Source organism: Corylus avellana, chromosome 4 (assembly GCF_965113065.1).
Source record: "Corylus avellana chromosome 4, dhCorAvel1.hap1.2, whole genome shotgun sequence".
NCBI classification, from domain to species: Eukaryota; Viridiplantae; Streptophyta; class Magnoliopsida; order Fagales; family Betulaceae; genus Corylus; species Corylus avellana.
In genome coordinates, this window is record NC_142493.1 from 5,825,672 (window position 1) to 5,851,425 (window position 25,754).

Consider the following 25,754-nt stretch of genomic DNA (forward strand, 5'->3'; position numbering starts at 1 on the left):
ATACATACCCTGATCACTTAAGAATTTCCTTGGGCTATTGAACCACCATCGTTGATGGTAGAAGACTATTATTGATTATCATTGATTAGAATCGATAGAGTAAGACACCGTGAACGTCAAATTCAGAAGTATAATAGAACTAACGGTTAAAGATTTAACCAATATCCAATGGTCTTAAAACTTTTGGATCAATGGTATACCCTTAAGATATGCATTTTTTTCCCGTTTAGTCGTTTGGACAGATTAAAAGAATGCAATGAAATGCTGATTTCTTTGATGGTTTTGAACATACTAAAGCATTTTCCTTTTCTTTCCTCCAGCAATTAAATGGGGTATAAATCTTCTTTGAATATAACAACAAGGTGAACTAGCTAAAAGACACCTTAATACATGCCAATTGCAGAGCAAGACAATTGTGCTTATACTTGGCACAAGAATTGCAAATGTGATGACCCTGTAAAAACTGAACAGTTTACATACAAATGAGGAAAATAAGTGTGCATATAGCCTTGATTTCAGGCGGTACCATTATTTTCAGAAGAACATTGTAACTATAATCAGCACTTCTTCCATCCTCCGTCACCGGCCCTCTCAAAGACTCGTGGCTGATTCATCGGAAAGGTTTCTCTCCAATCTGGGTGTTTAATCAAAAATTCATCCTCCCTGAAGAGGTAAAATAGAACACAGTAAATGTAATGATATCACACAATGGGTAAAGCATATAATTGAAGCAACCTGTAGAGGTCATGAAGTCGGTATAAATATGCCAATCAACAACGAAATGAAAAGGAGTTCAAACTTTGTGGATTTCATGAAAATGAAATGCTTTCCTATAATAATTCAAGACTCTAAACCCAATACATCTTCATCTGCTTGCTATCCTTTTCTCAGATAATCCCTGTGAATAGTTATCATATCAAAAAGTATCTTTGCATCCAACGTGCAGATTTTGTACTTTTAAAAACTGTGGGCACTGGCAATCAACAAGTGGCAGCTAAGACATTATGTCCAATGCTCAAACACTCTGCCCAAGGAATCGTGATTAACCAACCATAAGGTCATAAGAACTCTTAAATCAAAGCGTTAATTTAATTGGAGTACCTTCTTAAATTGTTCACAAAATCTGGGCCCTCAGCTAAAGGTGAAGTAGAACATCCGAGGAGGATTTCTGAATCACGAAAATTTTGTCTTAACAAAGCCATATGTTTTTGGTGAAAGGTCCTATATCAGTAGAAAGAAGAGCACGGGGCATCAACAAATATGGAGAAAAGAGCAAGGAACTACATAAACAGCATAGGGAACTGACTTTTGGAAAGAAATGAAGCCTTCATAGTTCTTTGAGAGAGGAGATAATATAAGCTTTAAAATAAATGTAACAATTTACCAGTGGCAGGGAGCAATTCTGAATTGATCAGTTTGAGTATCATATGTCTCCAGTAACTTGCCATTCCAGCTGGGGTCCTCATAGGATGCACTTACTCGAATTCTCCTGACAATTTCATCCGGACATCTTGAAGTTCTATCAAAACAGGAAGGGGTAACTGATCCGGTGGAAGTTTCTACCTGACAAAAGGGAGAAAAATATTAGAATATATATTTTAGAATCTTGCTAAAGGTTCAGCCACATGTATATATTAACCTATAAAGGCCGAATATCTTGTCATAAACCATAAAACCACACATGTAACAGGTTTAGTGACTATATTCCTCATCACGCCATTAAGTCCATACTAGAGTCCATCTCAGACATGTAACTAGTTTAGCGATTATATGTCCCAACAAAGGTAAAAAGTAGTCAATAACAAAATCTGTCTTGTATAATGTTGTCGATACAGTGGTTCTTGATGAATGTAAACTACTTGATTTTCAAAAGAACCTACATATAACAGCATCTGTCTCATTTGTAAATATTTACTTCTAGTCATAATTTCTAAAATCCGAATTCATATTTAGGTTCATTTCTCTGCAGTTGGGTTTTTGTCTAGCTGAAACTTTACGTTGCAAATCCACTAGAGCTACAGGTTTAGACTATAAAGTTTCCAGTAGTGCAAAGAGTGGTATGTGAGTATGCATGCATTGAATATCTAAATAGCTGCCTTTTCTGTCACAATTCTCAAGTTTTCAGATTTACAAGCTCACTCCAAAGAACTTGGGTACACGATTGAAGCTAAGGATGCATAGTTACACGTGCAGGTTAATAATTTTTCCCTAGAACACATTGATCACACGGAAGACAACCAATATTTTGCTAAGAAAAGTTTAATATTCCCAGATCGAAAGGAAAATGCTCCGTTCCCTTCAAATAAAACTTCAGTCAATTTAAATGAACTCAAAAAAGACAATAAGATATAAGAACCATAAAGTTTAATCTGACCGCTAACCCATTGAAAATGGGGTATGCATTCCCTTTAGAATCCCTTCTGGTGTTATGCCCAAGAACGAAGAAAGTCCGGATGTGAAACTTCTCCTGTCTAATGCACATACTTTCAACAATTTTGGCACACAAAGGATAGGAATAACCCTCCAACTTTGCACCACTTTCTGATCTAGTCCTAGAATTAGCATACTGCATAGAAAATTCAACAGAGTCAACTTCAGTTATTCTGACTGAGTGGATAACTACATCTCTGGAAAATCAATAACAAAGTAGAGGATCCCAGTCAGACATTATGAGAGACATCTTCAAAACCACCAACTAGATGCACCTGCATGAGGTATTATGCAAGAATTTCAATCCATGAAGTAGTAATCAATGTGAATAGAAGAAATCATCATTGAGAAACAGAACCATAGGGAAAGAAGGAAAAATACCTCCAAGTAGGCATCCAAGTTCTGACCAACAACAAGCGATAACATCTGGGAGAGGCCCATATCTACAATATTTGGAGAATCCATATGAGAAACTGAGATCCTGCATGCAAAAAAAAAAAAAAAAAAAGGAATCGGAAAAACAACACGAAGCACAATGAAATTTGATCCTAGTTCATAAAATCTCCTACAAATTCTCTATCCCTGATATGATCAATTCTTACATTCCATTTTGCTTGTTGCGTATTACAAGGCCCACACAGGTTGTTGCTTCATCAGTGCCAACAAACTTTCCATGTGAATAGGGAAAAAAACATTAATGTTAACTGAAAGGAATTAGGAAAGAACAGCTAGAGATGTGGAGATGAGAATGAGAATGCTAACTGGCACTGCAGTGCTCTGTCTAGTATCTATTAAATTAAAATGTTATCATCATATGACAACATTTAAGGTTATTAAATAAAAATTCTATTCATAAAACCTCCAATTGAGTATCTAAAACTTAAAACTGGAGCCTTGTAACAATTTAGTCAAAGGAAAGTTTCTATTGACTTTAAGAAGATTTTATATATATATATATATATATATTCAGTTGGTTCACACAAAGAAGGTGGGGTTTTGAGAGAAAGATATTAAGGTTCAGATTCAGTATTAAGGTCTATGATCCCCAAAATTGAGGTAACTCCTTGTGCATGCTAATAACAGTTTTTTTTTTTTTTTTTTTTTTTTTTTTTTTTTTTCATGCATATGGATGACCAAGATATTATACACACAACCAATTCTCTTAAGAGCAGGGTCAACAAATTCATGTTGCTAAAGGAAGATCTTGATCCAACTTTGGGAGAGGAGAGAAAGACTTCACAATTTGAATGACTCCATAGAATAATTAGGCAGATAAGCATGTAAAGGCTTACAATGCACTGTCATTCATGTCAGAAAATCACAAGTAATTTCCCAAGGAAATTAAGAAACAGACATACATCAACTAGTGCAGGATCTACAGTTGCATATTCTCTTTGGAACACATAAACCCATTTACTCTTTTTTAATCTCTCCTGGCTAGACTCTTCATTGACCGAGAACTTCCTCTCAGGGATGGCCTTGAGAGAATTTGAGACAGATACCAGAGTGGAGTGTTCCATCAAAGCAACCAGGGCATTACTTCCCTGTTCATAAGCACACGAATTTATGTCCATTACCTATTCACATAATATAACAAAGAAATTCTGCAAGCATGTCATATGATATGCAGGATGTACCGTCCTTCAGGAAATATTTCTCTATGAGAAAAAGTGATTATTGAGAATTTCATGGTTGCTCATTACACATTATCCAAAATGGTGAAACACACATCTATTACCAATCTCCTCTAGTACAAGAAAGTTGGGCCACAATCTCAAGAGATGCTCAATTTTACACAAATATGCGTGCTTGAAGGCATGCACGGGTCAAGTATACTCAGCTTGCCACTATTCAAGTTTCTAAACTTGATAAAAAATGGGAACCACAAGAGAGGAGATATGCTATATGAGGCTCCAAACTTAACATCAAGCATCTAGGCATTTTTCGACATAGAAGTTGACATTGAGTAATGATACTATTACTGGAGACTGAGCTCATAAGCAGTATATAAGAGCAAGGTATAAGGTAAAATTGCCACAATCACATTTATACCAATCCTAACTTCTTAGAAAGTAAATATTAAAAAGTATGTGCAAGACATAGCAAGTAACATAAGTGCAAACTATTATGTTCTCTACTATGTTCACAGTAATATTGTAAATCAAAGGTATATGCATCCATTCTTTAGTAACTAGTTTTGGAAAATTGGAATTCCACCACCCAAGAAGAAAATAATGGAGAAAGAAAGGAAAACCACCCCACTTGCACCTAAACAACTACAATCACAAACTTCATGACCAAAAGGTTAAATTATACTCTTATTCTGAATTGATAATCAGAATTTTCTCAGTAAACCAACAGAAAGACGAGACTATAAAAACCCTCTCTAGATGAGATTTTTTTTGTTTTTTTTAGAAACTTCACATAACCTCCTAACCTTTCAGCGTTTTTGCAATTATTTCCAAAAACTTTAAAAACTATCAATTTAATGTATCAAACTTAAAAAAAATTTACAATATCACCCTAATTCCTTAGGGAGGACGCCAAAATACCCATGTTTAAAAAGTAAAAAAAAATATACATTTGCTGTCGAGCTGACTCACGGCCAATCCGTGGGTTCCATGTTTTTATTTTTATTTTTTTATTATATAATTTTAACTACTTAAAAATTAAATAATTTTTAAATACAAGAGTATAAAAGGATATTTCACCCTCAAATCCTAACTGCAAAATTTTTTTTAACTTTTTACTCCCACTACAGTTCCTACTCATACAATAAGCTAGCAACAATAAGCGCATAATATAGCCAAGCATTTAAGTTGGTTAAAATTCTAAACTTTCTTGTACCCAAGGGAGAGAGATATAGGAGTTGTATAATTTATTTTCTTTTTCAGAGATTTTCTTGGCAGCCAAACTGATAAACGAAGAGACAAAAGAAAATATTAAACTGGGGTTTGCATTCTGCGACTCAAGCAGATGGGCGTTCGCAAAAAAATGCTAGAAAAGAGTGATAATAAAGAAGGAAAGAGTGGAGGGAGAGAGAGTACCTGAGAAGATGGGTCAGTAGAAATCGGGACCCCATCAACAAATATCATGATTTCTTGGTGCAAAACCTCTGAGTGATCTCAGAGAAAGGGAGAGAGAGAGAGAGAGAGAGTGGCAAATTGAGAGAAGGAAGAAATATTTCAACGCAAATAGCCGATGATGTCAAAGAAGTGAAGAACATGGTTTGAAACAGGACCTTTATTCAAGGCTTCCACAAGCACCCGTCTTTTATTTTTAGTACGGAAAAAGTGCTTATATTTTCTAAAATTTTTTATGTCAAGTGCTATTTATCATTTCCTGTTCTTCTTTGATATATATATATATATATATATATTTTAAAAAATTAGCAATTAAGTTTTTAAATATAATGGCTAACTTTTTTTTTTTTAAAGTTGTTTAGGAGAAATTTAGGGCTAGCAAAACGTGTTAATGTGTTGGCGTGTTGGGATCGTGTCAACCCATTTATGACACGAACCCATTTATGCAAAATCCGAACACGACACGTATAACTCACGAACCCATTTATGCCAAACTCAAACACGATATATATAACCCGTTTAGATAAACGTGTCGTGTCGTGTCGGGTTGACACGACCCAACCCGTGTATACGTTTAAAGTCATTAAAAATTTTATAACCAAACCAAAATGGCAAAAACCCAGCAACCAAGAAAAAATAAATAAAAATAAATATATATACAGGTCAAACGTGTCAACCCACGGGTTGATACGACCCGACCCGACACGTTTATGTTGTGTTCAAGTTGGGTTCGTGTATCGCGAGTTAAATTACCAGCCTTAGAGAATGACAAAAAAATAACGTTTAGACTGTCTCGCCTTTTATTAGTAGGGAAAAATGTGTTGGTATGAATAGTATATAATGTATTTAGGTTTGCTTTTTTTGTTATGCTTTAGTCAAAAATATAAAAATATTATCAAATAATTTCAAACACAAAATTATTTTTACCTTTATATGGCATTAGAATACTTTTTAAACAAAAAATCCAAACACACCATCTAAAATTTTTTATCAAGTGAGCCGAAATCGCAAGTTTATCGAGTCTTCTTATTAGTTTTCTTCTCTCAAAAGATCAGCCGTTGTACCACTTCTACTAAACACATGTGGCGCACATGACATGCTTGCCACTCCAATGGAACAAATTTATGTGGCATGCAAAATTAATAAATAAATTTTTGTCTTCTAACTTTTGTTTGAAATTTTGATGGGAATAGTTAATCCACTACATCAATACCAATAATAAAATGACAAGTGTCCCATATAAAACAAATTCATGAGCTAACACATCTTTTTAAAGAGAAATGCTATAATGCATTCTCCCACCATCTCTACTTAAGAGCATCTCGATTTTTTATTTAAAAAAAAAAATTAAAGAGGCAGAGATGTTGGGGAGAATGCATTATAGCATTTCTCCTTTATAAATTTCTCATTGAGCTTTTGGTTTTTTAAGCTTTCAATGCATCAGTTTATGGTGAATGCCAAATTTTAAATGTCCGTTAAGCATCAAATTGCCACATATGCAAGTGACACAACACTTAACACATCAACGTCCACTCCCACATGTCACACTTGCTACATAAGCCATAAATTTTCTTATTTTTCAATTGATCATTCAATTTTATTATGAAAACACAACCATAAAATATTATATCACCATTAGATGTCATGATTGTCATATATTCTAGTTGATAAATTTTGGATGAAATACATTCAACTCACTACATTAGTTAAGTACCGAGTGAACCTAACTAGAAGGTGACTCTATCACTGTTATGTTAACTCTTCAACACCTCTCTTAGGTCCTTGACTGGATGATTGCTAACTTGATTTTTGACACCATTTCTCTCATTTCTGCTGCCTCCCAAAAAATTTATAGAAGTGCAAACTTCTGCGCCCACCATGTGACTTATTGGGCCGCAGCTAGCTACATTCCCATGGCAACGATCCACCTCCCACTATTTAGTTGTTTTTCTTTCACTGTTTCAGTTTCTTGGTTTCTTATTACAAAAAAAAAAAGAAAAAAAAAAAGAAAAAAAGTACACTAGTTAGGTTTTGAATCTTTAACAGGAGAATGGCAACTATCTGTTGCAAAATGCCTGGATCGGTTCAAAGGAAGCAGAGAACATCTTTGAACAGAAGACCAAAGAACAAAAAAAAGTAAATTAATTAGAGATTAGTAGAGAACATTTGCACTCTGTTTCGAAGTTGCACGATGATGTAAACACTAGGGCAAAGCTAACAACAATTCTATGTATATTTATAAGCAAAAACCTCCCCAAACAATTTTACAATCGCCTGGCTTGCATCTTGATCAATGAACTCCAGCAAATTTGAGTCACTTTTCCTGTATCCCATAAAGGCTTAAGAACCTCTGCAAGTTTACAACTTTGACAAGAAGTGCAAGAGGATGCCCAATATTAACAAAGATGTCTGGTCAACGCTGCAAGAATCAGTTTCTAGGAGCTGTATCATTTCTGAACTGTTCTACCAGCAGAGGAAGGAGAAGAGCAAGCCTACTGTTATACCTTGCAATTCGCCGTAACTGTTCTTCCCTTACTCTGCACCAAAACATAGAATTGTATGTCATTTATAGCATTATCCCAAATGTTCATGGATATATTCTAAGGATCTGGCTTGCATGCAGTAGTAAAAAGTACTGCATGCATGCTGTAGTGAAAAACAGTATCGTTTTTCACGGTTAAAAAAACCTAATAATAAAAAATTCATTAAAACTTAAAAATTATAAATAAAAATATTAAAAAACTATAAAAAAAAGGGTGGCTGGTTGGCCAAGGCCACCCCATTTTTGGCCAAGGGAGTGGTTGGAGCCACCCCATGGCCGGTCTAGGGGTGGCCGGACCACCCAAAGGCCATAGGGGTGGTTCGTCCACCTAGACCGGCCATGAACCACCCCCTTGGCCAAAAATGGGGTGGCTGGCCCTTTGATTTTTTTAGTTTTTTTAATAGTTTTTCGTTTTTTAATATTTTTATTTTTTAAATTATTGATTTATTTTTTAAATATTTAATGAATTTTATATTATTTCTTTAAAAAAACTATTTTTTTATTGCCCAAAACACGGTCGTTTTGGGCTACAACATGAATGCAGTAGTTTTCGCTACCACATGCAAGCCGGATCCAGATTCTAATACTTCCTTTGGACATCTCATGTATAATGAATACCCCTTCTAAATTTACGCAAGCTATTAGATAAAAGAATGGAAGCCATTGCAAAAATAACACAAGCATATGAAATAATACCATCTTAAGAAAGCCTATATATCCATTATAATGATGGGCTTTCTTAAAGAGATTTCAAGGAGGTTTTAAATTGACTAGTCTTTTTAAGATGATAGTGAAGATGTGATTAGAGCTTTTCCTTGGGCCGTTACAAATGGTATCAAAACCACCTAGTAACGTCATGTTGTACTTGAGCACTGCATGGCGTGACCCTAATGAAGACATCAAGGATTTAATGGGGGGAGTTTATAACATTCTGTTCCCACATTGAGAAGATGAAGAGTAGCCCATATAGAATGGGTGATTTATAAAAATAGTCATGAGAATTTAGTCTCACATTGCTTAGTTACTAGGTGAAAAAGGAATTTTAAGGAAGCTCCAAATTGACTAGTTCTTTTGGAGTGATAGTGTAAATGTGGTTAACGTTTTTTTCTGGGTCATTACATGGAAAATAGACCCTTTGTGCTTAAAGTGGTGCATTTGGAGAGTACAGAATGTGAAGATCCTTGCATATTGAGAGAGATTGGTGTTTAAAAGATGTTATGTTCAAATCTCTTTATGCTTGGTGATGTCTAATAGTCCTCACTTTTCTAGTTTTAAGGAATTTCTGGACTCCTTGAGAGTGAGAAGATTGTTATAAAAAACAAAAAACAATTACAATGGTAGTAAAAACATATCTTATAGCAGTCTTATAGTCTTTCCCTTTAACTTAAATGAGTATTCTAAGATCACATAATACTACCAATGCACTTCTTCGCTTCATCCACTATGCTCTATTCTATGAGCCCCATTTTTTCAATCTCCCAATCTTTATAAAATTAATGATCTGAGATACTGAAAATAATCATTCTTTAGTGTCTTTTGACCATCAAATTATGCTATCCTGCCATTTCTATTTCTAGTTGTACTGAACTTGCACTCCATATACTTGGTTTAGTCTTACTAACCTAAAACCTCAAGATTCTAAAATATCCCTCTAAACTTCCAGCTTGAAGTAATTTCCCACTCAAGTCTCATCATAACATGATATTATTTGCAAGAACATACACACCCAGAGACCTCATCCTGGATCGATCTAGTTAGCTATTGTGATCCTTGATATCGACTCAATGATGATCCTTGATATAAACCTATTGTGATAGGAAACTCGCTTAGATACTTTAATAGTTCTCACGCTAGTTACAGCTCTATCATAATATCCCAAATAACATTACATACTCTATAGGGAACCCTTCTCTTTTCCAAAACCACCATATTACTTCTAGGTGCCCTATCATATGCTTTCTCTAAGTCGATAAAAAACATATGAAGATTTTTAATCATTCTCTATATTTCTACATTAGATGCCTAAGACGATATATAGAGAATGCATAAAGAACTTCAACACAATCATTCAAAGGCGCTATAATTCCTTGGACTTATTTTCCAAGTTAGACGAGGACATTTAATTTCATAATCCATCTATGAATTCTCATAGGAAGCACTATCAGATTGTCCTACTTCAACTACAATCAAGTTCAAAAATTTCTGCATCATTTCGAATTAACTAAAACATGCCTCATTCTGACTAGAAAGAATAGTATTTAAAAGATGAGAGGTTAAAAAAAATGACACCAAATAGGAAATATAGAAACTTACCGTGCTCGAACCTTTTTAGCATGTTTGATGTGTCCTTTCAAAAGATCTTGAGGTGACAAATGCTCAACAGATCCTCATCCTGAAAGCAGAAACAGGTAAGTTAGCTTGGAGGAGTTAGAGGAGCATCTACAACAGATCAAACTTTCAATTGAAAATGCACGTATGTATGTATGTCTCTATCGACGTATGTGCAATGAAAATAAAGCCTTATTTCATTTCCTAAGCCCCGTAAAAACACAAAGGACACTTGAAGGTTCAGTAGTATAAATATTCAACTCTAAAACATGTCCATGTCACTTAAAAATCATATATTCTGTAAATATATGTCAATTTGTTGTCAATAGTGATATTCCATGGTGTAGCAACTTTATCATATGCAAGCCTCCCCAATATACACTAGTCAAAAACTTGTCATAGCTTTCTATATTTTTCCTAGAATTGCTTTTTAAGTCTATACTTAACAAGTTCATATCCTAATATTGAAAAATCAAAAGTCACTCACCCAAGTGAATACAAGAATTACCGAATATGGTCACCAAAGTTAAAGTGCTAATTTCAATATGCATACCGAATGGGTACAGCTCCTACATGCCATAGAAGAAGAATGACCACAATTAAGTTTGGTCATGAAGGATGATTATCAGTCAGAGAACATAAGTTATAACTTAGAAAAGTGGGCTGACTGACTTGCAATAAACCCCAGATAACATTTGAATTACCCAACTAATCTACTACTAAAACTACTGCCTGGTTTTCAGTTTAAAAAATAAATTACATCATTTCATGTCATGATATCAGTGGATAATTTAAGAAATACCCCAAAACAAGATAATTGATTCAGGGTTCATCCAAAAGCTGATTAAAATGAATAAACAACAATATCCTCCTTTTTTTTTTTTTTTTTTTTGATAAATATCTATAATCTCATATTTGTGGAATCTAAAAGAAAATAAAGATGCTTCAATGGGTTATATTGTTCTACTAAAATCTTTGCATGCAAATACATCTAAATATTGAGTAAAAACTCCTTTGATCAAAGGGATAAATCTTAATAATTTCCAAGCATAGAGATAAAAGATCACCACATAAATGAGGATATTTGTGGCACAGATCAAGACTCCGGCTAGATAATATGTAAAAACCATTAATCTGAAGGGAAAAGTGACATGCGAATTTTCACGACTGAAAATTCACCAAACACCTTTTGGCATTCATCTACACGTCTGCAAAGACAAGCAGACACACACATATGGATCTAAACATTCTCATTAAATTTTTTGAAGTTCTCCAGACGCTACTATGGCCATGTTTCCTCATACGCCCATCAAGTGCATTTCTTTTTATTTTATTCTAAAAATATAATTCAATTGATTAATCACACACAAAAAAAAAACAAAAAAAAAAAAACAAAAACAGTAATACTGTGGCAGACAAGCGGTAAAATAGAAAAACAGTAAAAATAACAACAAAAAATTGATAACCCAAAAGACAACCTCCTTATCCTCTGCTTCTTCTTCTTCAGCTTCCTTGTTCTTTGGCAGATGAGTGGCTGACACGGGTATAGGCAAAGGTTTTTGAAGAGACTTCACAGCATCCCCATACTGTGGCTGCCAATTGAAAAAATAAAACCAAAACATTTATTAAGGGCAGGGGGTGAAAAGAATAAAGTCTCACTCTAGTCTCCGAACATTTTAACTCCCACACCCAACTCAGATGGCCCAAATCACAATGAAAAAGAAGCCAAAGGGCATATTTGGCATATACTATATATTGATGTAAGTTTGTACTTAAAAGCAATTACAAGGAACTTACTACAATGCTAATAAAACAGGAAATGACAAGAACTGCTTTAAGAATAATATTGACTTCAACATGTCAATGGTGACAGATGTTTGACAAGGCATTTAATAGTCAACTTAACCATTCCTCCACCATCCACCTTGCTTGGGATACTCTATATGAAGAGATTAAGATGGAGAAAGAGGGGGTGGAAATTTCATTTTCCTAGCCAATGTCTTACACATAAATTTGAATTACAAATTAGAAAATAAGTTAAAAGTGAGAAACCACACTATTAAATACTTTCAACAACAAATATTTTCAAACAAAAGCCAAAACTGTCAACCATTTGACAGATGGAAAGAAAGTGGCTTTAAGCAAACAAGATGTGTGATCAGGTTCATGTTAAAAGGCACTATAAGGACAAGAGGACAGTAAAAAAGAACATGACTTCAAGCAGTGGGAAAACTATAGAATAGTGATTTCAACAGAAGATGATCCCAAGATAGAACTGAATGAAAAATTACTCATGTAAATGTACTTAAGCAGAATATGAATCATTTTCCCCAAAAACTAGTTTGCTCAAAGACCCTCTAACTACAATGTATGAACTTCAAATAGAAGTTATGACATATTCATCTTTCTAAATCATAAGTAGAAAAATAATAATAATAATAATAATAATAATAAGAGACTATATTCATCTTTTTAATCATCGTTTTCCTCTTCTTTTTTAAATTTAAGGAAAGAGAAAATTGAAACCCATATATATATATATATATATATATATATATATATATATATAAGAGGAAAGCCAAAACAGAAGATTCAGTGTCCAAGTTCACAGCAAAGTCTATGAGAGATCGGTTCTGAGTCAAAAGGCTAATGGAAAGTAATAGTAGTCTGAATTATTATAATAAAAAAAAAAACAGTAGTCACATTTTCTCTCTTTTGCTTAGATCATAACACACATGCCACAAACTTCAAGCCCATGAACTTGTGAAGATCAGAATAGAAAACTGCCTATGTGTGTTTATGTGGTCGGTCTTAAGATTTTTTGAATTGAGGTTGCAAAAGAGGGTAGGAAAAAGGGTTCAAGAGGCTGTTCTTTAGCTGTGAACCTCCAACAAGGAGGAGGAGGAGGAGAAGAAGAAAAAGGGGAGAGAGAACACTGCACACATGCCTCCAGATGAACAAAATACTAGCACTTTTACTTTTAACAATCTGATATCTTTTAAGTACAAATGAAGCATATCTTTAAGATTCTTAGAAATTAATTTTCCCTACTAGGACCAGGTTCTCCAATGCAAAAAGTACCAAACTTCCTCTCATTAGATTATCCCAAAAACACACACAAGTAATAATTCAGAACTGTTCCAAATCTTTCTATAATGCACGCACACGCAAATGTTAGCTTTATGATTTGCTTATCCCAAAATCCACAAAACTAGCCAATAAGCACACATGCCATCACCTTTTCCAGTAAGACTTGACACATTCACTTCTCTGTGCAATCAAGTATGTTAAGTATCTACATGTAAAGCTTCAAGTAAATTCATTAAGAATCTATGCATGTTGAAATTTGTTACAATATGTTATGCAGGAAAGAAAGAAAAAAAATGAACAAAAGAAGGCAGCACAGTCCAAATGCACAGAAAGAGAAATTCCCATTGTAATTGATGCAAACCTGACTTTCTTCTGGATAACCATTCCTCAACCATGATCGGCAAAGTGCATATAGAGAAGCCCCATCTATTATTCTGACCTACAAACATAAACAGCAACAAAAGAATTAAGACCAAAGGCCAAATACTCAATGTCTTTTTGGCATTCTACTTATAAACTATAGACTGCAAAAATGTTTTCATAAAAGATCAATTCTCCAAATGATAGAACTTAAAACACACAACAACATGTGTTTGTCCATTTCTTTTTGTAGTTATAGTTGACTGGTCTAGAATTAGGGAGCCTTAGGGATGCCAATGGGGTGGCAGCGAGTATAATTCCTTTATCCTGTCTGGCAAATAGAAAAAATGTAAACAAAAAGAACAAAAATTGACATTGAAGGTTTTTGTCCTCAAAATTAACTAGAACAGGGGTACAAAAAAGTACTGCTCCTTTGCCCATTCCAATTCCAGCCAAATCCAATCACTTTGGGCAGAAGATAAGCTGTGTGGATTTCTTTCCAAATCCTTATTAATTAATAATTTCACCGATTCTAAACAAGGGAACTCAAACAATTTCTTTATCCATGCCCTAAATCCCTTTAAGTGAAACAACATAAATGACCCCTTCTACAAGAAGGGTCAACAAAGTAATTAAAATATTATCACAATGCCTTCTTTAAACAACTTGTAATGATCCACAAACAAAATCATCGACTTACTTTCCGATCTCTGACAGTGGTCAATGTGTCATCTCTGCTTCTATCCCTACGGGAAGCACAACAAAAGATCCATTAAAGTGATAATTCTGAATTTACAAAACAAAATGATGCTAATTTGTACAAAATTATCTCTTATCTCTATCGCCATTAGAATCAGCGACTGATGATGGAGGAACACCTTAAAACAAGGAGAACCCAAAGTGAATGGACTACACAAAATAAGACTAAAACCATCAAATCATATATTCATGTTCAACAAAACTGATAATCTTGACATTGATATATCAAATTATCCAACTGAAATTCCGTTCCAAGAACAAGCATAAGTTGAAAAAATCAAAAGCAAGGCTTGGATTAAAAACATTTTGATAAACATACCCTACCCATTATCAAATTAAACCCAACTACACCGCAAAAGAGTAGCATAATTCTAAAAGAATGTACAATAAATCCGAACCACCACTCATATCAAATCATCCCAATTGAAATCACACTCAATAAAGAAATAAAGAAAGGTTAAAAAATAGAAAGCGACCCCATAAAAGAAAGTTTTTCGCTTAGATCAAAACCATACCCATTATCAATCAAACTCCCAAAGAATAAGAAAAGAACACCAAACAATTTCGAAAAAAAGCATCACCAACAAACCCAAACCTTGGATTGCGGAGCCGAAACCGAAATGCCCTTACCCGGACCCGGACCCGGACCCGGACCCGGTTAAATTCGTTTATGGGGTCAATTCGTTCAACATGCTTGATATCAATGGTAAAAGAGTCAATTACACTGTTAAAAACAAAAAGCGCGGGTATACTAACAAAAACTAACGGGAAAAGACGAAAAAGCCCACATAAATTCTCTGTCTCTTGTTACAATTAAAGAAGGACTAAAGAGTCATTTTGGTCGACAAACAAAATTACACTAACACGAACATCAGCTTATTTGTCCAAACGACTAAACAGCCCAAATGCCACTGTTTTCTGGTGAGTTTCTCTACAAAGCTATCTCTCTCTCAGACTCTCTCATTCCTTAATCATTTTTATACGTTCCCTTGAATAACATTAGGGATTTCACGGCCAGGCCATTGAAGAGAAGCAAAGCTGCATTTTTATCTCGGGCCCCACTTTTCTCGTCATTTACGGGTTCAATTGGCGGACTACATCTTTATTAAGGTAAGGGCTAAGGGCGTCTTTTGCAATTTTGAAGGGGAAGTTTGGAAATTGGAAATGCCGCTAATCTAGGGTGCTGTGACTGGGTACTTGTTTAGGTTGACACGGCTAGAGTCAAAGTAATATCCGATCCTCCAAGTGGCGGCACTCTGGTATCATCCGGTTGACACGGCTGATGAAAACATCATTTATCCATTTACGAAGAATGTAATAAAAATTTTATATTTTGTACATAAAAGTTGATGCGGTAATAATGAGTAATGCTAAATATTATTTTTTTTATTTTTTTAAATTTGTTTTAAAATTGATGTGACTTTTAAAATTATTATCAAATTTTAGATTAATCATACTTGAATTTTAATTTAATAGTGAGTTCGAAAGCCACATCAACTTTAAAAAGATTTTAAAAAGATAAAAAGATGGCACACATCATTTTCTTTTTATTTTGTCTTTTTTCTTAAAAAAACAAAAATGTGGATAAATTCGTTTATGGGTCAATTCGCTTGATATGAATGGTAAAAGAGTCAATTATACTGTTCAAAACAAAAAGAGCGGGTATACTAACAAAAACTAACGAGAAAAGACGAAAAAGCCCACATAAATTCTCTACCTCTTGTTACGATTAAAGAAGGACTAAAGAGTCATTTTGGTCGACAAACAAAATTGCACTAACATGAACATCCGCTCATTTTGTCCGAACAACTAAACAGCCCAAATGCCACTGTTTTCTGGTGAGTTTCTCTACAAAGCCATCTCTCTCTCAGACTCTCTCATTCCTTAATCATTTCTATACATTCCCTTGAATAACATTAGGGATTTCACGGCCATTGAAGAGAAGCAAAGCTGCATTTTTATACACTCACGGCCATTGAATAACATCAGCGATTTCACGGCCACTGAAGAGAAGAGAAGGTGCATTTCTTATCCACTCGCGGCCATTGAATATTAGGGATTTCACGGCCATTGAGAAGGTACATTTCTATACCCTCACGGCCATTGAATAAAATTAGGGATTTCACATTAGTTGCCAACAAGAAAACGTTTAGTTAAGGTGAAACGTTGTTCTCAATAATTGCATGCCCTTTCTTTCAAATAATTCATGCTTGTAGTTTCGCTCTCAGTTGTACTCCAAAATTTGTAATGGTATTTTTTTTTTTTTGAAGCTTCAAACGTTAGCCTCTACTTAAGAACAATTTTATTTTGAGTGCATTAATTGTTTATTTGTTGCTGTATATGTGTGTGAGTACGTACTTACATGCCTCACAGTTCAATAATGGTGGTTCGTAAGGATCATCGATCTATCCCAGCAAAACCTGCAATAGTGTGTGAGCACTTTTTTTCTTTGAAGCAGGGTGCTCTGATCTGTAAATATGCTGCTTTCCGTTTTTATATATGTCATATGTGGTTAAGTGACAACATGAAAATTTTGTACTTGTTATAATCAAATCAAGGCACAACCAACGCCTTAACAAGTCTTTTCCTGCTTTAAACAAATTAATATAAAAAAATTTTATTTGATTTGAGTTTGTCTATCTCCTTAAGAAGTTTACATACATATATACATATATACATCAATTATTCTTTTCCTCTTTTATTTCATCGGAATTTTTCAGCATTCCTCTGAACTCTGAACTATTCCGGATGCCTCTGACTATGACCAGCAGCAGAATATATATATATATATATTTGGTGTACTTCTTTTATATATTTGGTGTACTTCTTTTATGTCCTGGATTTAGTTTTAATGTTGCATTTTATTGGTAATGTTGGTTCTGCTCTTTTTTAGCAATGCCTGTTTATCCACCCAACATACTTGATCTACCTTGTACATTCAACAAATTTTCTTAGAAAATCTAAAAGAAGATAAACTTCTGAAAAATTCTGGGATTTAAATAGCGCTAGGATGGTGATTTAGGAGAACCTAATTCTACATGGATGGTTTAGTAAAGCTGGTTTTTATGTGCAGAACAGAATCAATTGAACATGGAATAAGAAAAGAAGTAATTCATGTACCATGGTACCATAATAATGTGCTAACAAGCCATACCACATAATGCCTGAATGTTGAAAGTAACTATTAAAAAATAAAAAAGATCAGGAGACCGCAATATTGGAGCAGTATCCAAACTCTAAGCTTCCCCCCCATCTATTCTTGAGTTCCTTTCAAGCTCATAATGCAGAGAACAAGAAGCTTTTATAATGGAAGGGAAGGCAAATACTGTATTGATTTCATGAATATGTTATGGTTTCATGAATATATTTTTCAATTTCAATTCTGTTTTTTTTCTTCTTCTTCATTGTTTTAGGTACTTACCTGAATTGTTTGTCATTGTTTTCTGTAATTTTTTATATAAAGCTTCTGTTATATACTCCCTTTGCTGTTAGTTCTTAGCTAGGGAATTCGTTCGTTTTCTCTACTGGGGTTCTTTAAAATATGGAGTTGGTCATTATGGATATCTCCTTGGAGGTTGTCAATGTAGCATTGTGATAGCTTTTCTGACATGGGTTTAAGTTTCGGTGCATTGTTTTGCAGATTTTGGTTTTTGGATTAAGGATTTAGGTGACGATGAGTGAGGGAAAGACCATGCATTTAGAACAGGGATGGGAGTTCATGCAGAAGGGGATCACAAAGCTGAAGAACATTCTAGAAGGGCTGCCCGAGCCACATTTCAGCTCTGAGGACTACATGATGCTCTACACGTATCCATTTCTATGCTGTTTTGCTAGTTTACTTGTTTATTGTTGTACTTGTAGTATACTTTGAAGTTTGAGTTTAATGGAGATGATTATAATCTTGTATTTTTTTTTTCCTTTATTTATTATGTACAGGACCATCTATGACATGTGTACTCAGGAGCCTCCTCATAATTACTCCCAACAGCTTTATGACAAGTACCGGGAGTCATTTGAAGATTACATAACTTCAGTGGTAAGGAACATTTTATGTATTTATGTGTTATTGCATTTACTATGGCATTGAAATCACTTGAATTTGTTGGTGTAGCATAAAATGTGAAATGTGGCTTTCTGTGGCTAAAACTACTTGTTGTTGAATATCACGTTGGGAGGTAGAGAATTCAATATAAAGGTTTTAGTCTAGAGAACTATTTGTTATTTTTCAATAGGTTTCCCATTTACTAGTTGATGTCATCCGCTGCATATTTATTAAAGCTTAAGTTGATATATTGTTGCCTTTTTCCCCCCTTGAAAATGGAATCTCCAGGAAACATTGGAAACAAAATCTTTGCCATATAATATTATTACTGCTTCTAATACCATTCTCAGAAGTTTGCTGCCAATCAAGTTCTCAATGGCAACCACTATCGTAATAAAATAAAAAGAAATATTCTTTTTCTTTTCTTTTAGAAAAAAAAAAAAAAATTAATGGCATTGTTGTTTTTTATGTTTCGATATTAGTATTAAATATCAGCATCTTAAGTTATTTGGTGTGAGGAAAACTGCGGGGAAAGCCAAATTACCAAGATGTGTAGGATGTTAATTTGTTTGATCAGGATCTCTTTCTTAGCTCAAGAATTGTCTTATGGAGTCTTAGTTCTAATTTGTTATATATATATATATATATATATATATATATATATATATATATATTAAATTCTCATGCATTTGACTTTGATGGCTTCGTGTTGTGTACAGGTTTTGCCATCTATAAGGGAGAAGCATGATGAAACTTTTTTGAGAGAGTTTCAAAAAAGGTGGGCAAATCACAAAGTTATGGTGAGGTGGCTTTCTCATTTCTTCCATTATCTTGATAGATATTTTATCACATGGAGGTCACTTCCTCCCCTCAATGGAGTTGGACTTACATGCTTCCGTGATCAGGTGCGTCATGATTAAACCCTGACATGATGATTTCGTCCTAATTCATGTTGTATAGATCATTTCATTGCCTCTTGGTAACTTCGTATTCTAAATTAAAGCATTAAAACTTTACAATATCTTCCATCCAATTTGGTGTTTTTCAGTATCCAATTTAGTGTTCATTTTCTTCATAAGATATATCAAATCGTGATACAAAGGGTGCATTTATTGTGATTTCAGGTCTACCAGGAGTTAAATGGAAAAGTAAGAGACGCTGTTATTTGTCTGGTATGTTTGCACTTTCACCTGAAATATAGACTACACTTGCATAGTTCCCAAATAGGTTTACTTAATTTTTTTTTTTCCAAATCAGATTGGTCAAGAACGTGAGGGAAAGCAGATTGACCGAGTTCTATTGAAGAATGTTTTAGATATATTTGTTGAGATTGGAATGGGGCAAATGGATCTGTATGAAAATGACTTTGAAGCAGCTATGCTTAAAGAAACTGCTGCTTATTATTATTTGGAAGCTAATAACTGGATTTCACAAGATTCTTGTCCAGATTATACACAGAAAGTAAGCTTTATATATTTATGTTATTTGGTTACGAAGTAAATTTCACAGCCCATAATGAATTTTAACGTGTGTTACGGTATTTCAGGGCGAGGACTGCTTGAAACAAGAGAAAGATAGGGTTTCTCATTACTTGCATCCAAGTAGTGAGCCAAAGCTACTGCAGGTTTGTACTTTTTTATAGGAAAATAAAATTTAGTCGCTAGGTTTTCATGCATTTTGAATTTAGTCCTTAAATTTTAAATTTTGGTAGTTAAGTCCTTAAGTTTTCCTCTAGTTCCCAATAAGTTTTTTTGTCAAGTTACCATTTAACGGCATGACACATTAGACCAATTAATTAAAGACACCCCTCATCAGATGAGGGGTTGGTGGCCCTCCTGTGAGGGGTGGCCATGAGTAGCCAAACCCCTGTGAAGGGATGTTGCCTCTTGTAGTAGAGTATAAGAGGGGGCTGCCACCGCTCACCAATTAGGGGTGGTCGGCCACCTCTCTTTTCAATTTTTTTTTTTTTTTAGGGTATATTTGTAATGCCACTTAACTCTTGGCATTAATTGATTGGTTTGATATGGTATACCGTTAACTAATGGACAGTAGGTTGATAGAGTAACCTATTTGAAACCGGAGAAAAACCTAAGAACCTAATTGTCGAAATTGAAAACCTAGGATTAAATTGAAATCACATAAAAAAATTAGGGACTAAATTTGATTTTTTTTTTTTTTTTTTTTTGCCCTTTTTGTTTAATATAATCCAGCTTTTTGGTGTATTAGTTTAATGGATCATGAGTTATTAGGCTAATGAAATTTTTTTAAAAAACATTTATTATTCTTACAAAATCTGCAAATCTGATTGTCACTTTGTTGTTGTAAAACCTTTATTCTTCCTTTTAATTAGAAAGTTCGACGTGAGTTGTTGTCTGTGTATGCAACCAAATTGCTTCGCAAAGATGTCTCTATGCGGCCCCTTGCGTTGCTTAGAGGTGACAAGGTATTGGGTGATTATCTTATTATTTAAATGGTTTTGCAGAAAGTATTTGAAAATCAATCAACTATTTCTGCTTTCTTATAATCTTATCTTGTCCGGCTTAATGACGGCTAAGGTGGGAGATTTGTCAAGAATGTCCAGGCTCTTTTCTAAAGTATCTCAAGGCTTAGATCCCGTTTCCAGCATATATAAGCAGGTTAGTAGCTTCCAACTTAGGCTTCATCCTTTTCTCTTCTAGTTAAAGAGAGGTTTATTGGCCTTTCTCCCATTAAGTGTTTAATACAAATTTCTCTGCTATTCTCTATTGCAGCATGTTACTGCTGATGTCTTTGCTTTGACTTTTTTTTTCCCTCTTTATTCTTTTTTACAATACTTTTCCAAGAGGTTCATTTTCCGTTTACATGTCAATGAACATATATTATCTTCATTGACATGTAAACCCCATCTGAGTGTCTTTCTCTTTGCATTTTTTTTTAATATTTGATCTATCCATGTTCTCATGAAGAGATTTTGGGATTATTCCATTGTCATATCATGTATAAGATCCCATCAGTACTGAATTTTGACTCCCACCCGAAGAGGAGCATTTTTATCCAATGTAGTAAAGTGTAACCATCAAGACCATTGTCTTGAACTTTTGATTTTGTTTTGATGTTCACTATGGTTTTTTCTTAATTTTCTTATTTTCACAGGCAGAGAAGAAGGATGTGGTTGGTTTGCAGGAACAGGTAAACTGTATGAAGCTTGTACTAGAATTTGTCTGGACTGTTTAATGATTGAAAATTGATATAGGGTGTGCTCTTCAGGTTCTTGTTAGAAAAGTGATTGAGCTGCATGACAAGTACCTTGCATATGTGAATGATTGTTTCCAAAACCATACCATTTATAACCAGGTTTGTATTAGAGAATGGCTTCACGTTTTGTCATGATCGCGCGAACTCATATCTTCCTTTACATCTAAATGTTCCTTCTATTGTTCTAGGCACTCAAGGAGGCTTTTGGGGTATTCTGGATGGAGGGTGTTGCAGGAAGGCCAAGTGCAAAACTACTTGCTACTTTCTTTCATAACATTCTTAAGAAACGTGGAAGCAAGAAATTGAGTGATGAAGCTGTTGAAGAAACACTTGGAAAGGTCTTACCTACTCGTGATGAGTTATTTTGGTTAACTTCTCATAGACATTTGTGGACTTCATTTTTTTTTTATTGCCTGCAGGCAGTAAAGTTGCTTGCTTATAATAGCGACACAAATCATGTCGCTCAGTTCATAGAACTCTACAGGTACATAGTTCTATCAATTATATTAATAATTGAAAGCACATTGATGGTTGCTTTGCGTTTACTTAACGACAAGTTGTATATGATTAACCTTATTTACTGCGGGATGTAGCTCTATGGTAGGGTAATCAGACTAATTGCTTAGATGATTTCTTGAGGTTCGATACCTCACGTTTATATATATATATATATATGAATATTACTTATGTTGCATGATTGCTGGCAGAAAGAAGCTTGCTCGAAGACTTCTTTTTCACAATACTGCAAATGATGACCATGAGAGGAGTACTTTGGAAAAGCTTAAGCAGCAGTGTGGTCATCAATTAACCTATAAGATGGAGAGAATGGTCAGTTGCCCTTGTAATCTTTTGTCAATTGAAATCTTAGACTTCATTTTATATTGCTTTTTATTCTTGTAGGTCAGAGATTTAAGATTGGCAGGGGAATATCATACCAGATTCAAGGAGTATCTAAGCAATAATCCACACACAAATCGGGAGATTGACTTTACTGTTGCTGTTCTGAATTCTAACTCCTGGCCAGATTACAAGTCTTTTGCCCTCAAGCTTCCCCCAGAGCTGGTGATTTGAAATTTTGTTCTCGACATTATATAAATTTGTTAATTGTTTTCTGGAATTCACTAACATTCTTTCTCTTTTAATCTTAGGAAAATTGTGTTAGTAATTTCAACGAATTTTATGAGATGGAAGATGAGAGTAAAAGGCTGAGATGGATACACCCATTGGGTGTATGTCATATTACTGGAAATTTTGAACCCAGAGCTATTGAGCTTATTGTGAGCACGGTTCAGGTGATATTTAATATCCTTTCGGTTCTATGAATGCTTTTTTGGATTTCTTTATGCTAATATAGGGTATCTTCTGGGACAGGCTTCGGTCCTCTTACTTTTCAATTCCTCAGATAGGTTGAGTTATTCAGACATAAAGAGTGAATTGAACTTGACCGATGATGACGTTGTTCATCTACTCCACTCTCTGTCAGGCGCCAAGTATAAGATTCTGAACAAGGAGCCGAACACAACAAATATATCTCCTACTGATTACTTTGAGTTCAACTCAAAGTTCACTGACATAAATAGTAGGATCAAGGTACTTAGATATTTTCTAAATTATCTGGTTCTCTTTTAATTTACTGATGGTACCGGCTATAATATCTATTGCTTTGCATGACTTGCAGATTCCTCTTCTTAAGAGCAAAGCTGTTGATGAGAAAAAGGAAGTAATAAAAGATGTTGTCTGCGATAGGCGGTATGAAATTGATGCCGCAATTGTGCGCATCATGAAGAGCTGTAAGTCTTTACGTCACATGGAGCTGCTGGGCAAGTTAGATGCTCAGTTGGATAGCAAATTCAAGGTATTTAGGCACTTGTTTGTCCTCATTATATGATCAATGTCCCGTTTCTTTTGATCAGTTTTAACTCACAGCTGTTTCTTGAATGTGAATTTGCAGCCTGATAGGACGCTTGTAGAGAACCGCATTGAATCTCTAATCGAAAGAGAATATATTGAAAGAGACAAACAAGGCGGCAAATTCTACATGTACCTGCCATGATGTGGCCCTTTTGGCGATTTATGATTTGTTTCCATAAAGTGACTTTTTTGTGATGTAATTCACATCAGTTTCACACCCACTTTATGAACAACCATATATTTTGTAAAAGTTTCTCTTAATTGTCAAAAATTAAGCCTCCAAACAGCAAGAAATTACTATACTATGTGCAGGTTTATACCCTAATGTGGCAGCCACTGAACAAGGCATTACTGGTGTTGCTCCAATTGGGAGCCTTAAACAATCTGTTGGTCCTGCAACACTGGGCCGTCCTGTTTGGTATGATGGAAGAAGAGAAGTTCACATACACCCTTCTTCTATCAACAGTAGTTTGGAAGCATTTGAGTACCCCTTCCTTGTTTTCCTTGAAAAGGTTTGCACTTTTATCCAATGGATTAATTCTTTTTGCTCTAAAAAATTTCATATTATTGCTAGGAAATGATCTTTTATCTTTTTTGTTTGTTTATTTGTGTTAAGGTCCAAAGATTTTAGATATTAAGCTAGGAAATTATGTTTTTTGCCTTTTGTTTTTATTTTTATTTTTTCTATCGAAGGTGGGAACAAGGAAAACCGGAAAAAGGAAGCAACTGAAAACTTGATTAGGCACAAAAAAGACTATTACTTTTTTGTTTTTATCTGCACATAGCTTTATTTTACATCAGTTTGTTCTTAAATCAAGAATGGAGCACTCCGTTTGGGAATTATTGCTTAGGGCCTGTTTGAGATTGCGTTTGAATAGTCTAAAAGTGCGTTTAACACTCAAAAAGTCTGTTTAAAGAATTAAATAGCCATTTAGTAAAAAATTAAAAGCGTTTTTAAGGGTCCAAAAAGCATTAAAAAAAAATTGTGCAAAACGCATTTTTAGCAAAAGCTTAAAAATAAAGCTTTTGCCAAAAAATGCTTTTTGACTTAAAAACTATATTTCTCAAATGCAATCTCAAAGTGCAAAATGGGTTTTAATAGTATATAATTAAGGCCCCTAATAGATTTTTTAGTGCCTAATCAAGTTTTCAGTTGCTTCCTTTTTTGAGTTTTCCTTGTTCCCAATTTCAATTGAAAAAAAAAAAAAAAAAGCGAAAAAACATAAACAGTATCTAAAATCTTTGGACCTAAACACAAATAAACAAACAAAAAAGATAAAAGATCATTTCTTAGAAATAATATGAAGGTTCCGTTTGGGAATGCGTTTTTTAAAAAAATAATCAACATTTTTAAACCAAATCATAATTTTGGAGTGTTTGGGATTGCGATTTTAAAAACACAAATTTTAAAATTGTGAAAAAATTCACGATTTGAAATAGTGCGAATTTAACCTAAATCACGATTTCGTTTAAAACAATATTTGGCGTAATATTTACCTATTTGGCCATAAAATCACAATTATATGCTAATGTTATCAAAACACTCAATTGATAAAAAAAGAAAAAAAAAGAAAAAAAAAAGAACTTCTTAACATATTTTACCAAATACCTATGCGATTTTAAAAAATAGCGATTTTAAAAACGCAATTTTTAAAATCGCACTTATTAAAATCGCACTCCCAAACAAGCCTGAAGTCTCATAACTTAGTCGTCCACTTACCATCTCTCGGGTTATTACTGAATTTTGTAGCACTCTGTTTGGAAATTATTGCTTAAGGCCTGTTTGAGATTGCGTTTGAGTGGTCTAAAAGGCTAAAAATGTGTTTTAACACTCAAAAAATCCGTTTGAAGAAAAAAGTATTCATTTAGTAAAAAAATTAAAAGCGTTTTTTAAGGTCTAAAAAGCTTAAAAAAAATGTGCAAAACGTATTTTTGGCAAAAGCTTAAAAATGAAGCTTTTGCCAAAAAAACATTT

At 34.2% G+C, this 25,754-nt stretch overlaps 3 protein-coding genes across 5 annotated transcripts; 1 reads left to right on the forward strand and 2 right to left on the reverse strand.

The window, feature by feature from the left end:
• Positions 1 to 330: 330 nt before the first annotated feature.
• On the reverse strand, positions 331 to 5,678 carry LOC132177842 (protein N-terminal asparagine amidohydrolase). 2 transcript variants are annotated; one of them, XM_059590312.2, is made up of 9 exons: positions 5,478 to 5,678; positions 3,789 to 3,974; positions 3,033 to 3,097; positions 2,812 to 2,911; positions 2,667 to 2,705; positions 2,375 to 2,566; positions 1,385 to 1,563; positions 1,102 to 1,221; positions 331 to 663 (listed from the first exon to the last, which is right to left on the reverse strand). In XM_059590312.2, the coding sequence occupies exons 1-9, from the start codon at positions 5,523 to 5,525 to the stop codon at positions 558 to 560; spliced, it is 1,035 nt and encodes a 344-aa protein (XP_059446295.2). In that variant the 5' UTR covers positions 5,526 to 5,678; the 3' UTR covers positions 331 to 557. The 2 variants fall into 2 exon arrangements, with proteins under 2 accessions (XP_059446295.2, XP_059446296.2); XM_059590313.2 differs by lacking the exon at positions 3,789 to 3,974 and having other exon boundaries at positions 5,478 to 5,672.
• A 1,956-nt stretch (positions 5,679 to 7,634) lies between these two features.
• On the reverse strand, positions 7,635 to 18,029 carry LOC132179526 (uncharacterized). The gene is made up of 8 exons (XM_088515493.1): positions 18,014 to 18,029; positions 15,188 to 15,217; positions 14,712 to 14,742; positions 14,534 to 14,579; positions 13,835 to 13,912; positions 11,862 to 11,975; positions 10,369 to 10,447; positions 7,635 to 8,050 (listed from the first exon to the last, which is right to left on the reverse strand). Exons 1-7 carry the CDS (start codon positions 18,027 to 18,029, stop codon positions 10,406 to 10,408), a joined length of 357 nt encoding a protein of 118 aa, XP_088371619.1. The 3' UTR covers positions 7,635 to 8,050; positions 10,369 to 10,405.
• On the forward strand, positions 16,416 to 23,994 carry LOC132178595 (cullin-1-like). Of its 2 annotated transcripts, XM_088515366.1 has the most exons (20): positions 16,416 to 16,430; positions 16,513 to 16,670; positions 18,233 to 18,399; positions 18,529 to 18,628; positions 19,354 to 19,539; positions 19,759 to 19,806; positions 19,892 to 20,095; positions 20,181 to 20,258; positions 20,985 to 21,077; positions 21,190 to 21,270; positions 21,767 to 21,802; positions 21,881 to 21,967; positions 22,057 to 22,206; positions 22,288 to 22,352; positions 22,576 to 22,696; positions 22,769 to 22,930; positions 23,017 to 23,160; positions 23,240 to 23,458; positions 23,547 to 23,723; positions 23,820 to 23,994. In XM_088515366.1, exons 3-20 carry the CDS (start codon positions 18,266 to 18,268, stop codon positions 23,919 to 23,921), a joined length of 2,187 nt encoding a protein of 728 aa, XP_088371492.1. In that variant the 5' UTR covers positions 16,416 to 16,430; positions 16,513 to 16,670; positions 18,233 to 18,265; the 3' UTR covers positions 23,922 to 23,994. The 2 variants fall into 2 exon arrangements, with proteins under 2 accessions (XP_088371492.1, XP_088371491.1); XM_088515365.1 differs by having other exon boundaries at positions 16,423 to 16,670.
• The last annotated feature ends 1,760 nt before the right edge of the window (positions 23,995 to 25,754 follow it).

Coding starts and splice junctions, on each gene's coding strand:
- LOC132178595 (XM_088515366.1), top strand. CDS start 18,266: ATGAGTGAGGGAAAGACCATGCATTTAGAACAGGGATGGGAGTTCATG. Junction 21,078..21,189: donor CGTTGCTTAGAGGTGACAAG/GTATTGGGTGAT, acceptor ATGACGGCTAAG/GTGGGAGATTTGTCAAGAAT. Junction 23,161..23,239: donor TTATTGTGAGCACGGTTCAG/GTGATATTTAAT, acceptor CTTCTGGGACAG/GCTTCGGTCCTCTTACTTTT.
- LOC132179526 (XM_088515493.1), bottom strand. Junction 11,976..13,834: donor GTTATCCAGAAGAAAGTCAG/GTTTGCATCAAT, acceptor TTCAATTGGCAG/CCACAGTATGGGGATGCTGT. Junction 10,448..11,861: donor AAGAAGCAGAGGATAAGGAG/GTTGTCTTTTGG, acceptor TTCTGCTTTCAG/GATGAGGATCTGTTGAGCAT.
- LOC132177842 (XM_059590312.2), bottom strand. CDS start 5,525: ATGATATTTGTTGATGGGGTCCCGATTTCTACTGACCCATCTTCTCAG. Junction 3,975..5,477: donor CTACTGACCCATCTTCTCAG/GTACTCTCTCTC, acceptor GCTTATGAACAG/GGAAGTAATGCCCTGGTTGC. Junction 3,098..3,788: donor TAGATCCTGCACTAGTTGAT/GTATGTCTGTTT, acceptor TCACATGGAAAG/TTTGTTGGCACTGATGAAGC.